This window comes from Mesoplodon mirus (assembly GCF_964341445.2).
Source record: "Mesoplodon mirus genome assembly, chromosome: 6".
Classification (NCBI taxonomy): domain Eukaryota; kingdom Metazoa; phylum Chordata; class Mammalia; order Artiodactyla; family Ziphiidae; genus Mesoplodon; species Mesoplodon mirus.
This window is the reverse complement of record NC_138982.1, coordinates 34,193,212-34,207,251: the sequence shown is the minus strand read 5'-3', so window position 1 is coordinate 34,207,251 and position 14,040 is coordinate 34,193,212. Positions and strand designations below refer to the sequence as shown.

Below are 14,040 nucleotides of genomic sequence, written 5' to 3'. Positions count from 1 at the left end.
GTCAGTGGCTTAAGCTTATCTTTTTTTTTTTTTATAATTTAAGATTATTGTATTTCCTTACAAGAGGAATGTTTTAACAAATTTTACAGGTGTCAATCAGTGCTTGTTCAAATTGGGCACACATCAAATCTAGCATTATGGGAGTTTTATTTGGAAGTGAACTTTTAACTATCAATACAAATGCCAAGATACTACACAAAACATCCACAGGAATTTTTTCATCTTTTTTTGAATTGTCCACAAACATTTCCTACGTAATCCAACATACAACAGAGAAATGGTACATCTTTTTCTTTCAATTTGCATACAATGGAAAAACAAGAATATATATATATATATATTCTTTTTACAAAGTTTAACTAATAGACACTACCAAGCTGATAGTTTAAGTCTATAGGTGAGAAATTATCTAATAAAAAATAATCCGAATTTATTTAGCATCAGTCACTTCTATAACCAAGTATTATTCTGATTAATAAAACTTGCCACCATTAGGCTTCTGGTATATACTTATACCAACTAGTCCATCTGTTGTATTGCTTCCCACCTTGGTTCTTCACAACTACAAACAGAAAATCGTTGCAAAGTAGGGGCAAGCATTTGCAAAAACAAACAAAAATCTCTAGCTTATTAGAAGCATGAATGTGTGGTAGAATTTCCTCCCAAGCAATGGACTTTCAAATCACTTAAGAAATCACCAGAACTGAATGTGTCAAGATATTTGCCTAAGTCCAAGAAGAGATGCATTTATTTATATCCAAAAGAGGACTGAAAATTAAACTTAGTGTTTAGTTTGGGGGCAGGTTGGGGGGAATTCAGCCATTTGAAAAATGACCATCTTAAAAAAAAATGACCACCAAAAATAGGTTCACTAAATTTATTTTAAAAATCATAAAACGTTTCTTACAAAAGAGCATTACATTCTGCACACTGCTCTGAATAGATGCCAGGGACATATGGACTATTGCTACTTTTCCTCCCTGTCCCACCCCCCAAATGTTACAGTGACCACAAAGCAAAGTGTTCACAATAATTACATGGGGGGATTTTTTTTTTAAACCATCAACAATGAACAAAACTTAAAAGCCACTCGGGCTTCCCTGGTGGCGCAGTGGTTGAGAGTCCGCTTGCCGATGCACACGGGTTTGTGCCCCGGTCTGGGAAGATCCCACATGCCGCGGAGCGGCTGGGCCTGTGAGCCATGGCCGCTGAGCCTGCGCGTCCGGAGCCTGTGCTCCGCAACAGGAGAGGCCACAACAGTGAGGCCCGCGTACCGCAAAAAAAAAAAAAGTCACTCACTCTGCTGCTGTTTCAAAATTTCAATGTTCGTTTTTGCACACCCTCCCCCAACCCCCAAGCCTGTTTGTAAGAAACTAAAACATTACATCTGGTGAACAGCAAAGATTTCACTACACCTCAAATGCAGAACACCTATGAAGCAGAGGAATGTTGGCTTTTTAAACAGAAGCAGATAAAAAAAAAAAAAAAGATGCAGGACTCCTTCAGTTCTTCACTAGTCTTAGAAAAACTTTCCAGAATACTGCTTCATGCTGTTCTGCAGCAAATACTGTGCATTCTGTATCTGGGCCTGTGTTCCTGTAATGGTAATAATCTGATCTTCGGGCCCTTCTAAAGGCTCATCAATTTTGATCGAAGCTCCTGACTCATGACGGATTTGTTTAATCCGCTGACCACCCTTGCCAATAATAGATCCAGCCAGATTTTTGGGAATAGTTACTTGTGTAGTAATAATAGGTCCATCAAGATCACCATATGAGCCACGACCCCCTGCATAGGAATAATCATATCCAGAGCCACCCTGTGGTTCATAAGCCATCTGCCACTCTGATGGGCTCCATGTATCTACTGCAGAGTCCCAGGTTTCATCAGCACTGAAACCAACCACACCATCATAACGGTCTCCAGGTCTCCCTCTTCTGTCATAGGCCATTAGCTCTCCTCCTCTAGGTGGTGGTGGTGGTGGAGGAAGAGAAAGATTCCGAGCTCTGCCACCACCCGGGCCCCCTTGTCCAGGAGGAGGTGAAGGAGGTCCTCGATGAGGGCTCATATCATCATAATCCCTTCTGGATGGAGTCATGGGACGCCCACCCCAACCAGGGGGCATCCTGTCAAAACCACCTCTTCCCGGCATGGGAAATCCCACGGGACGTCCATGGCGGTCATCAAACATCATTGTAAAACCACCATAATCATAGGTTTCATCATAAAAATTGGAATCATAAGGCTGAGCATATCCTTTGATGGGAGACTCTGATATAAGATCAAGGATGACCTTTATGCACTCTATAACCCTATCAGGTTTTCCTCCAATAAGAACAACTCTGTCAGTGGATTGAGGACAACATTCCTGGAAAAGCTTGATTGTTGTCTGAGTGTTCTCTCGAAGTTCTTTGATTTTAGTACCTTTGACCCCAATAATTCCTCCAGCCAGACTCTGATGAATCAACAGTCTCAACTCGCAGTCAAAGTCGCTTCCTTTATAGTGTTGGTAATTTAAGCATTCCACAGCATCAGATTCGAGTGGGAGCTGGCTGGTTGCAGTGGGTGACAGCAACTGCAGGCCCTCTTCCAAGATAGGGATGATTTTCTTCAGAATTTCTCCAATTGTTTTAGTATCAGCACTGATACTCAATATGCACTCAGGGCCACTGCTGTCTGGGACTGAAACACTGGCATTGTAGTCTGTACGGAGAACCTTAATATTCTTGCCTCCTTTTCCAATCACTGCCCCAGCATTCTTGCCCTGAAGCAGAAGGTGTAATTCAACCATCTCATCAGTGTTTCTAGATCTTTTAAAAGTTTGTTCGTCTTCCATATCTTCAGAAGGGCGTTTACCTAATTCACCATTGGTTTCAGTGTTGGGAAAGGTTTCCTCTGGCTGTTCAGTTTCCATTTTCTTGTATTAAAGGGGCACACCAATCAGTTATTAAATATATCTTTGCAGGGCAGAACTGAAGTGTTCTGGGTGGGACAAACTGACACCCTAATGCTGCAGTAGCCGGGCAAGGCTACCATCCCTATGCTGCTGTGCAGCCTCAGCTGGTCACAGCTAGACAGAGAACCCACCTTTTGTTTTTATATTTCAACAAGGAACTGGATCTATTTTTCTGCTATCACACTACGGGAAATTTACCCAATAATCATGGATGGTATAAATGAAAATGAAAGATAAGTAGTTCTAAGCATCAGGACTGTGAGATTCTTTCCTAGGCACACTATTTGGGTACTCTGTATGCACACAAATTTCCCATTACTATCTCATTTTGGTGGAAAGAGCACTGAACTAAATGATCAAAAGACCTAACTTCCCACCCAAGCCCCACCAGCTGTGTGAATTTGGCCACGTCAGTTAAACTCTCTAAGTCTTACCTTCTTTAAAATAGAAACATTAATATCTACCCTGTCTGCAATATCTTAGCAAATAATTATAAGGATTAATTGACAATATGTGTGAAAACTCTTCACAGGTTCCAAAGTGCTTGGCAGTTTCTTTTCTTTTTTTAATTGAGTTAACACTGGTTTATAATATTATGTAAGTTTCATGTGTACATTATATTTCAACTTCTGTATACATTACAATGTGCTCACCACCAAAAGTTTAGTTTCCATCTGTCACCATACAGTTGACCCCCTTTACCCATTTCCCACCCCTAATCCTTTCCCCTTCTGGTAACCACTACTCTGTTCTACATGTTTGTTTTTGTTTGGTTTGTTCATCTATTTTTGTTTTCTTTGTTTGTTTTAGATTCCACATGAGTGAAATTATATGTTATTTATATTTCTCTGTCTGACTTATTTCACTTAGCATGATAATCTCAGTGTCTATCCATGTTGTCACAAATAGCAAGACTTCATCTTTTTATGGCTGAGTAGTATTCCATTGTATATATACTGTGTATATATATACCATATCTTCTTTATCCATTCATCTGTCAGTGGGCACTTAGGTTGTTTTCTTATCTTGGCTATTGTGGACAATGCTGCAATGAACATAGGGGTACGTATATCTTTCTGAATTAGTGTTTTCATGTTCTTTGGATAAATACACAGAAGTGGAATAAATGAATGATATGGTAGTTTTATTCTTAATTTTTTGAGGAATCTCCATACTGTTTTCCATAGTGACTGCACCAATTTACTTTCCCACCAACAGTACATGAGGGTTCCCTTTTCTCCACATCCTTGCCAACACTTGTAATATCAGGCCTTTTTGATAATAAGTGCTTGGCAATTTAATGGCCTTGGTATTCATTTTTTAAATATTTATTATGTACCAGGCATTGAACTAGACTCTAGGTAAATAGTAAAGGCCTAAATAGACATGGTCCTTGCCCTCATAGAGCTTACAATCTAGTGGGAAAGATGTAATTAAAAGGAAACAAATACGTATAAACTTTTAAAAATGTGCAATATGCTATGAAAGAAAAGGACAACAGGCTATGAGAGAAAATAACAAGAGAGACCTACATAAGATTGGATAGTCCAAAAAAGGATTCTCTGAGAAAGGAATGTTTACTCTGACACCTGAAGGGTAAGAAAAGTGGGTTGCGCTTCCCTGGTGGTGCACTGGATAAGAATCTGCCTGACAATGCAGGAGACACGGGTTCGAACCCTGGTCCAGGAAGATCCCACATGCTGTGGAACAACTAAGCCCATGTGCCACAACTACTGAGCACGTGAGCCATAACTACTGAGCCCGTGTGCCACAACTACTGAAGCCCATGCACCTAGAGCCTGTGCTCCACAACAAGAAAGGCCACCAAAATGAGAAGCCCACACACCGCAATGAAGAGTAGCCCCCGCTCGCCACAACTAGAGAAAGACCGCGTGCAGCAATGAAGACCCAACACAGCCAAAAATAAATAAAGTAAAATTTTAAAAAAAAGAAGAAAAGTGGGGTCGAGGGGAATTCTAAGAAAAAGGAAAAATGTATGCCAAAGTCCTGAGGCAGCAATAATGCCTGATTTTATGCTGATCTAGAGTTTCTTAAAGCAGTTTGCCCTTACCTCATCCTATTGACTCCAGCATGTATAATAAACCTTTCCAATGCTGGAGCTGCCACGGAGGTATATAGCACTGGGGAGATGTTCTCAGAAAAGGATTCCAAGAAGGAGTTATTTCCCCACTGGGCCTAGGAATTCTCATTTCCCTTAAATTTTGAGTGCTGGACAACTGGAAGTAGAGATAGATAGGTAGATAACATACATACATATAGAGATATATCTTATGTAAGCTAGAAGCCTGAGCCTTCAAGGAGAAGGTTGGCTGTTAAAGAAGAGTCCTTCACTTACTTCAGCTTTGCCATGATTATTGAGGTTAGATGCAGTAACCATGAAGGATATGAACCCACCCCTACTCATTTTGACTGGTTATAAAAGGAGTCAAAGGGCACAAGCTGGATGTCCTAGAACCCTAAAATCTTACGGCAATATTGAGAGGGATCTTCCTAATGGTGCTCAGTTATTTTGAGTACAAACTCTTGCCTTTGACCCTCATAGTGACCATCTGTATTCTACGGCTGGATGAAGAGCATTTTGTACCTCTTCCTTAGCAGGAGTTAATCATGAAAATTTGTTTTTTACACCTGGGTTCACACGAATGTCTAGATTGGGTAGCCCTACATCAACTACAGCCCTACCAATTTCTCATCTTTTTGTGCTTCATTCAGCAACCCCATTGCCATCCATGGTCACTGAATGCACTTTGGAAAGCTCTGTGCTATCCTGGAAGCTTTGCATGATATCTTAAAACATCCCTGAACTGCTCCACACTCCAAGTCATACTTTGTTTTTTCTCTGGCCACACTATTACTAATTTTCGCATGTTACCTCGCTCTTTTCTTCACTCATCCCCTCAGCTTTTTGCATTCTTTAATGACTAATTTCCTTTTGGGGGGCCAGAAATAGAAAGAGTACCAAAGAGAATAGGTTGACATGATGATGATGAACTCTAGGCTCCAAAATGGATTAAAGAATTAAATATAGATATAGAAAACATGCTTGTTAAATTTGCAAACAACTCAAAGCTGGTATATGGTAGGTAAGAGACGTTAGAATTCAAAACCCTGTTGATTATTAGAACTCTGGACTGACTCCAAGAAGAAGCAAAGGTGAAACTAAAGTCCTGATTTTGGTTAGAAGAATCTTGTAAGTTGAGAATTGTGAAGACCTAACTTGTCTTCCAACACCTTCATTAGAGGCTTACCCAGCTTCTAACATGAGAACCTGAGGTTAGGGCCCCACCACTGGTTGTTGTAATAGCTGCACTGTAAAAAGGTGCCTCCCTTCCCTTGTATTCTGTAGATTTCTCAGTCTTCCTTTCACTGTGCTTCTTCTAATGGTTTGTCATCAGAATCTTCACAATCATGAACGAATATTGCCATATGATATCGTGAAAAGCATTTGGAGTGCTTCCTCTTTGTTTATATTACTGCAATTTGTGGCACTGTATACTGTTTATATAACAGGGAAAAAATTCTTCCCTATCCTCTGTTGTGGTTAGACATCTATAACAGTGTGTACAGTTTTAGGCATCACATTTTTTTAACATCTTTATTGGAGTATATAGTCATCACATTTAAGAAGGAGTTTACTCAGAAGAGATTATCGAAGACAGTGAAGTGTGCGAAAACTTTAGTACAAAAGGAAAGAAAAGAGGAAATTGGTGTGATTGGAAAGGTAATAGTTCAAATGGAAATGAAAGCAGTGGGTGGAATTGGAGCCTGAAACTTTAGAAGTTCTGACTTGATCATGCTTCATCTGCATTTTAGAACGGGAGATTATTTGGCTCAGAGTTTATGCATAGACTCTCATAGAATCAGCCAGTATTCTTAGTTACAGACGGACAGGCAAATATAAATGTTAATTTAATATAGAACTCGATTTTTTTCCCATGGCTTTTATCACTTTAATAGACCACATTTCCATTTTCCTTTTTCCATCCAACCAAAGAGGCAGCCTGAGGTATAAGACAAGTTCCATCTTCTCCAGCTCCCCAAAATTTCAGGAACCAGTACTCTCCTCCCTACTTTGTGTTCAATTATGAAAAAAGACACTACCATTAAAAGCCTCTGGGGGAATTCCCTGGCCATCCAGTGGTTAGGACTCAGTGCTTTAACTGCCATGGGCCTGGGTTCAATGATCCCTGGTTGGGGAACTAAGATCCCACAAGCCCCACGCTGTGGCTGGGGAAAAGAAAAAGACTTCTGCTCACAATATTGTGGCAGCCATCGGAGCCTTATTAACTCTAATTGGTTGACTGCTTCTTTCCATTACTAAAGCTTCTCTGAATTCAAATAACAAGTCCAGAAGTCTAGATCTGAAGGCAGTTTGGGAATTTGGAAGTAAAGTTTGGTCTGCTACGAAAACCCACAAATATGCTTCATCAGTCCATGACTGATCATGGAGAAAGCTCTAGACACCATGGACAACCAGGGTTATGATAATGGGTTATGGTGAAGGCAGATCTCTTCTTAGTGAGAATCTTAAAAGGAATTCATATAACTGAAGATCCTTGGTCTATAACTCAGTATTTCTAGGCTGGATCTTTGTTGCATATTGGAAGATGAAGAAACGGCATGACACTTGGGTTCACTTATTAGTATGACTTAATCATGGTTTTACAATCATAGCCTGTAAGCATTTTATATCCTCCTCTGTTTCCACACTGTCATCATGGAAGGCCGTAAGTTTGTGCAGAACAGCTATACAGAGAAGAACCAGAGTAATCAGAGGCCCATGGCAATAGCATTAAAACTAGATGCCTTTGACTTGGCACAGGGTAATTGAAGACAAATGTTATATGACCTTTTAAAACAGTTACATAATATAATAACTTCTTTTAGTTATTTATTTATTATTATTATTATTATTTTTTAAGCTGCATTGGGTCTTCATTGTTGCGTGCAGGCTTTCTCTAGTTGCGGCGAGTAGGGGCTACTCTTGGTTGTGGTGCGCGGGCTTCTCATTGCGGTGGCTTCTCTTGTTGCAGAGCACGGGCTCTAGGCATGCGGGATTCAGTAGTTGTGTCACGTGGGCTCTAGAGCACAGGCTCAGTAGTTGTGGCGCATGGGCCCAGTTGCTCCGCAGCATGTGGGATCCTTCCAGCCCAGGGGTCGAACCAGCATCCCCCGCACCAGCAGGCAGACTCTTAGCTGCTGCGCCACCAGGGAAGTCCCACAAGTTCTTTTTAATAGTGTCTTGAATATTTTTGGTCCTTGGCATTTCAATATAAATTTTAGAATCAGTTTGTCAAGTCTCACAAAAATGAGTAAATAAGTAATTAAATTAAATCCAATCAAGATTCTGATTGGGATTGAATTCAATGTATCAATCAATTTTGGAAGAATCCACGTCTTTTTAATATGGAGTCTTCCAATCCATAAACATAAGCATAGTATATCCCTCCAAGTATTTAAATATTATTTAATTTTTCAGTACTGTTTTATAGTTTTCTGCAAAGAAGTCCTGCACGTTTTGTTGTTGCCACTGGATTCATTGCTAGATATTTGATATTTTTGATGATATTGTAAATATATATATTTCAATTTCTTTTTCTAAGTCTGCTGCTGATATATGGAAAAGATACATTAATTTTTATATATTGACCTTGGGTCTCTCTTTTTTCCCCTTTAGTTTCATGAAAACACTGCTCCACTGTTATCTGGCTTCGTGTGCCGATGTTCAGAAGTCTAACAGCAACCTGATTTTTTTCCTTTGTGACTTTGTCGTTTTGCCTGGGGACCCAATAGGAAGCTTCGTAAGGCAATTGCTCCCTCACATTCCAGTGATCTCCACACATACTTTCACACACTCAAACCTGCCATCCTAATTACTGTCATCATTTTCTGACCCACAGGTCTCTAATATCCATGTACTTCCTAACTGTCTTCTTGCTTTCCAACCTTGACTTGACCACTGGTTTTTTAGTAACTCTAGGGATTTAACTTGATTTCATCTTGATAGATGGTTTTTTGTTTGTTTTTTTGTGGTACGTGGGCCTCTCACTGTTGTGGCCTCTCCCGTTGTGGAGCACAGGCTCCGGACGCGCAGGCTCAGCGGCCATGGCTCACAGGCCCAGCCGCTCCGCGGCATGTGGGATCTTCCCGGACCAGGGCACGAACCCGGTCCCCTGCATCGGCAAGCGGACTCTCAACCACTGCGCCACCAGGGAAGCCCTTGATAGCTGTTTTTTATTCAAGGTTTGCCTTGCATCTTCTAGTTCTGGTTTATCTACTCCTTTGCTGATGATCAAAATATCTGAGTGATATTCTACTTCAGTTTTACTGTGTCTGAATGTAACAGCTGAGACTGTAATCCAAGAAGGTAAGTTTCACAACCTAGTATTACCTGTTGTCTGGAAAATTATACTGTCAACAATATATTTATTTTTTAAGTCTTTATTGAATTTATTACAATATTGCTTCTGTTTCATGTTTTTTTGGCTTTTTGGCCATGAGGCATGTGGGATCCTAGCTCTGCGACCAGGGATCAGACCCGCACCCCCTGCATTCACAGGGGAAGTCTTAACCACTGGACCACCAGGGAAGTCCCCAACAATATAATTTAAAGTGTTTAGAGAAAGAGAAAAACAGTGGCTGTGATAGTAGCAAAGGGAAGTTGATTGTCAGAGTGCCAACGCTGAGGTCTCTTTTGATACTATTTGGTTTGGAGCCTTAAAAGGACATTGATACAAATATCTTCTTTTTTAATAGTCAAGAAATAAAAGAGGAAGTTTTAAATAATGGTAGAAATTTTGAGGGAAAAAAGGCTAAGAAACCTCTGATAAAGTCTATTCATTAGAGAGAAAACCTAAGTGCACACCAGTTTTAATGAAGCCTTTGCGGGGGAGGGTGGCGCAGAAATGGTTTTCAGGGGATTTCCCTGGTGGTCCAGTGGTAAAGAATCCACCTTCCAAAGCAGAGGATGCAGGTTCGATCCCTGGTCAGGGAACTAAGGTGTCACATGCCGCAGGGCAACTAAGCCCGTGCGCCACAACTACTGAGCCTGCGCGCCACAACTAGAGAGCCCACGTGCTACAAACTACAGAGCCCACGCACTCTGGAGCCCTCACCCCACAACTAGAAAGAGAAAACCCGCATACCACAACTAGAGAGAAGCCCATGCACTGCAACAAAGATCCCTTTGTGCTGCAACTAAGACCCGATGCAGCCAAAAATAAATAAATAAATAAAAATAAATTAAAAAAGAAATTGTTTTCTAAAAATGTAGGCTATAAACAGAGGGTTAATAGGGATAATGAAGTGAAAATCAATACCAAAGGTAGTTCAAAATTGATAATAGAAAATGAGAGATAATAGAACAAATAAATGATTTGTTCAGAAGACCTAAAGATAGTATCTCAGAAGAAAGGCTAGTGACTTTTTTTAGACAATTCTTCCGAATATAGTTTTCAAATATTATTCTAACTTCTATGTAGGGAATGATGAAGATTCCCTGATCGGAAGCATAAACTTGTCCAACTAGCTAGGCAGTGAAAAGCTGGTATTAGGCCATACTTTGTAACTTTCTAAACTGCTAATAGTGTTAGTCATCCTAATGGTACTAATTTCTAACTGTCTAGGTTGTAGCCCAAACATTGTTTTGCAAGTCACTTGCTTAAAACTCAGGATGCATTTTCTTATAGAGGTAGATTAGACATAAGGTTAGGCCCTAATGACCACAGAAGCTCAATAAATCCCCTCTGTACTTGAAATATAATGCAAATGACATTATTAACCCTAACCATCAGGTGTAAGGAGGTATGTAATGTGCTTAATATCCTACCTAGGACTATAGTCTCCCATCTGGGATCTTGGCATACAAGAGAATGCCTGAGACACAGTCTCCTGGAGGGAAGGAGTGGGTCATGTGGTTCAGTCGGTTGGGAGGGGTAAGAACAGGCTTAGAGCTCCAGAGGGTTAGGGTCTCCCAGAGGTTGATTCTGGACATAATTGTACATTCCAGGCCAAATATCTAATTACTCTCTGTATATTTTTAATAGTTTAGGCACCCCAGGAGAAACAACAATTTCCTATACATAACTTCTTTTTTTTTTTTTTTTTGCTTGAGAAAGATGGCTTCTATTTAGCTGTTTTAGCTCAGTAACTTTTGGCGTTGCCCAGGTAATTCTTACCTGTACTTCAGCTTGCCTTTCTCTTTTGATATTAAATAGCTGTTTTTGAAGAGATTTTATCTTTTTTCTTCCATTTTTCTCCCTAGGAGAAATAAGAATAATTTGTGTTTAGAGTAGTGCTTCTCAAACTTTAGTGTGCACAGGGTTCGCCTAGAAGCTAAGAAAGAGATTCCTGGGCTCTGCCCCAGAGATTCTCATGCATTTGGTCTCAGCTGTGGGCCCTGGAATTTGTTTCTCTACCAAGTTCCCAGGTGATGCTAATGGTGCTGGTCCATGGAGCAAACTTTCAGTAACACTTTAAAAAAAGACTGTGTTGTATCTAAAATAGCTGCTGCTGAGAAAAAGCCTAGAAGAGGAAGAGGAAGAGGAAAAAGAAGACTCCTTTCTATTCTGAGCACTTCTCAATAACCTTATATGGTAGTCTTTATCATTACCCCTATTTTACAGATGAGGAAAATGCATGTAGAATGCTGAGGTAACTTGCTGTGGAGGACATGAGAATGTTCCTCACCGACCTCCAAGTACAGGCAATGTAAGCAAGTAAGGGTCCCAGCTCTAGGCTCTGAACTCCTTCACTGTGTGTGCTCTGAGGCCACACTTCCCACTGACTGCTCCCAGCCAAGTTTTGAGTGTGGCAGGGATAAGACCATCCCTTCCTGGAAGACCCAGGACTTTTCTGATGCTTGACGTTGGCTCAAGGGCTCCCTGATGACCTTGCCAAACCATCCTTAGACTGCAGGGCAGTCTCTTCCACTCAACCTTCGTCTCTTTCACTTAGGATGAGTCCAGCATTGAATCCAAAGGCTCCCTCCTCATTTTCTCTCACATAGCTGTTTCCCTGATAAAATCTTTACATTAATAATCTCATCTTGGTATCTATCTCTCAGAAGACACAGACTAACACACTTGCCATGGTCACACAAATAGTAAATGGCAGAGCAGAATTCAAACTCAGTACTGTCTGAATGAGAATTTAACTATTTTATGTTGTTTCTGTTTGCTCTCAGAAACAGAATTCTGCTTATCTCCAGCAATCCCATTATTTAGGTTTAAAATAAAATAACAGAACAATACAAGAAAAAACAAAACAAAACAATACCTATCTGAGCTTGGGCTGCTATAACAAAAATATCATAGATTGGGTGGCTTACAAACAAAGAAATTGATTTCTCACACTTCTGGAGGCTATTAAGTCCAAGATCCAGGTGCTATCAGATGCAGTGTCTGGTGAGAACCAGCTACCTGGTTCACAAATGTCCATTTTCATTTGTATCTATATATGACAGAAGGGGAGAGGGAGCTCTGCTCGGTCTCTTTTATAAGGGCACTAATCCCATTGATGAAGGCTCCACCCTCACAACCTAATCACTTACCAAAGGTCCCACCTCCTAATACCATCACATTAGGAGTCAGGATTTCCAAAAGCTAAGGTGGGGGCCAAGAACATTCAGTCTATAGCAACGACAACAACAAAAACACTTATCACTAAATTGCAGCTAGAGAAATACTGCTACTCAGGAATGTTTAGAAAGCATGAACTTGCGCTTCTCTGGTGGCGCAGTGCTTAAGAATCCACATGCCGATGCAGAGGACATGGGTTCGATCCCTGGTCCAGGAAGATCCCACATGTTGCAGAGCAACTAAGCCTGTGTGCCACAACTACTGAGCCTGCATTCTAGAGCCCATGTTCTGCAACAAGAGAAGCCACTGCAATGAGAAGCCCGCGCACTGCAATGAAGAGTAGCTCCTGCTCAACGCAACTAGAGAAAGCCCACGAGCAGCAATGAAGACCCAACGCAGTCAAAAATAAATAACTAAAATAAATAAATTTATAAAAAAGCAAGCATGAACTTAACTAGAATCTTGAGATTGTCATTGCCAAAACAAACCAAAGATTATGCACTACCCATTTATAGTACATATAGTGTACTTTATATATTATAGACACAGATAACTGAAGCCCAGAAATTGAGTTATTGTTCCAGCAGAACTAGGAATAAAACCCAAATTTCGACTTTTAGTTATCTTCATTCAAAAGCAAAAATTTGATTTGCTTTAGAAATCTTAGACTTCCAGTGAGAATTTTATAGAACTTTAAAATGCAGCAAAGCAAATAAAACTAAAATTACTCTGACCTGGCAATGATATTATAGAAATGCATTTTGTTTTCCCTCTCTTTGCCCAAAGTTTTCAGGAGATTGGTGAAAGTGCCTGAATCTTGCAACTCCTGCATGGTTTCTGTAATTACATCACTGAAAAATTGCCTGTAAGGAGAAACAAAAAAGATGAATCAATAAGATATATTTCCCTACATTCCCAAAGGGCTACAGAAATCACACAAGTTAAGACCCAGAAGGAACATCATAACTAAGTTATGGAATTATTCTTGGAATGCAAAAATAGTTTAGTATTAGAAAATCTATTAATGGAATTCATCACATTAATAAAGACAAAAGGAGAAAAAAGCCATATGAGCATCACATCATTTAAAATAAACAACAGGGACGTCCCTGGTGGCGCAGTGGTTAAGAATCCGCCTGCCAATGCAGGGGACACGGGTTTGAGCCCTGGTCCGGGAAGATTCCACATGCTGCAGAGCAACTAAGCCCGTGCGCCACAACTACTGAGCCTGCGCTCTAGAGCCCACAAGCCACAACTACTGAGCCCACGTGCCACAGCTACTGAAGCCTGCGTACCTAGAGCCTGTGCTCCACAAGAAGAGAAGCCACCGCAATGAGAAGCCCACGCACTGCAACAGAGTAGCCTCTGCTCACCACAACTAGAGAAAGACAGTGTGCAGCAACAAAGACCCAACACAGCCAAAAATAATTAATTAATTAATTAATTAAAATTTTTTAAAAATTAAAAAAATATAAAAACAAACAA

At 40.4% G+C, this 14,040-nt stretch overlaps 2 protein-coding genes across 6 annotated transcripts in view; both read right to left on the bottom strand.

Annotated features, from left to right (window-relative positions):
• The window catches only part of DRC9 (dynein regulatory complex subunit 9), a 40,979-nt gene that overhangs the window by 16,015 nt on the left and 10,924 nt on the right, over window positions 1-14,040 (bottom strand). For all 5 annotated transcript variants that reach the window (XM_082625806.1, XM_082625807.1, XM_082625805.1 and 2 more), the window contains 2 exons: window positions 13,290-13,418; window positions 11,155-11,236 (listed from right to left, as the gene is read on the bottom strand). In XM_082625806.1, coding sequence (XP_082481932.1) covers window positions 11,155-11,236; window positions 13,290-13,418 — 211 coding nt within the window. The remainder of the gene's footprint in view (window positions 1-11,154; window positions 11,237-13,289; window positions 13,419-14,040) is intronic.
• LOC309806839 (heterogeneous nuclear ribonucleoprotein K-like) lies at window positions 1,146-2,994 on the bottom strand. Its single transcript, XM_082625803.1, has one exon. The coding sequence runs from the start codon at window positions 2,912-2,914 to the stop codon at window positions 1,520-1,522; it is 1,395 nt and encodes a 464-aa protein (XP_082481929.1). The 5' UTR covers window positions 2,915-2,994; the 3' UTR covers window positions 1,146-1,519.

Bases quoted from the DNA above. Each gene is read 5' to 3' on its own strand.
- LOC309806839 (XM_082625803.1), bottom strand. From the start codon at position 2,914: ATGGAAACTGAACAGCCAGAGGAAACCTTTCCCAACACTGAAACCAAT.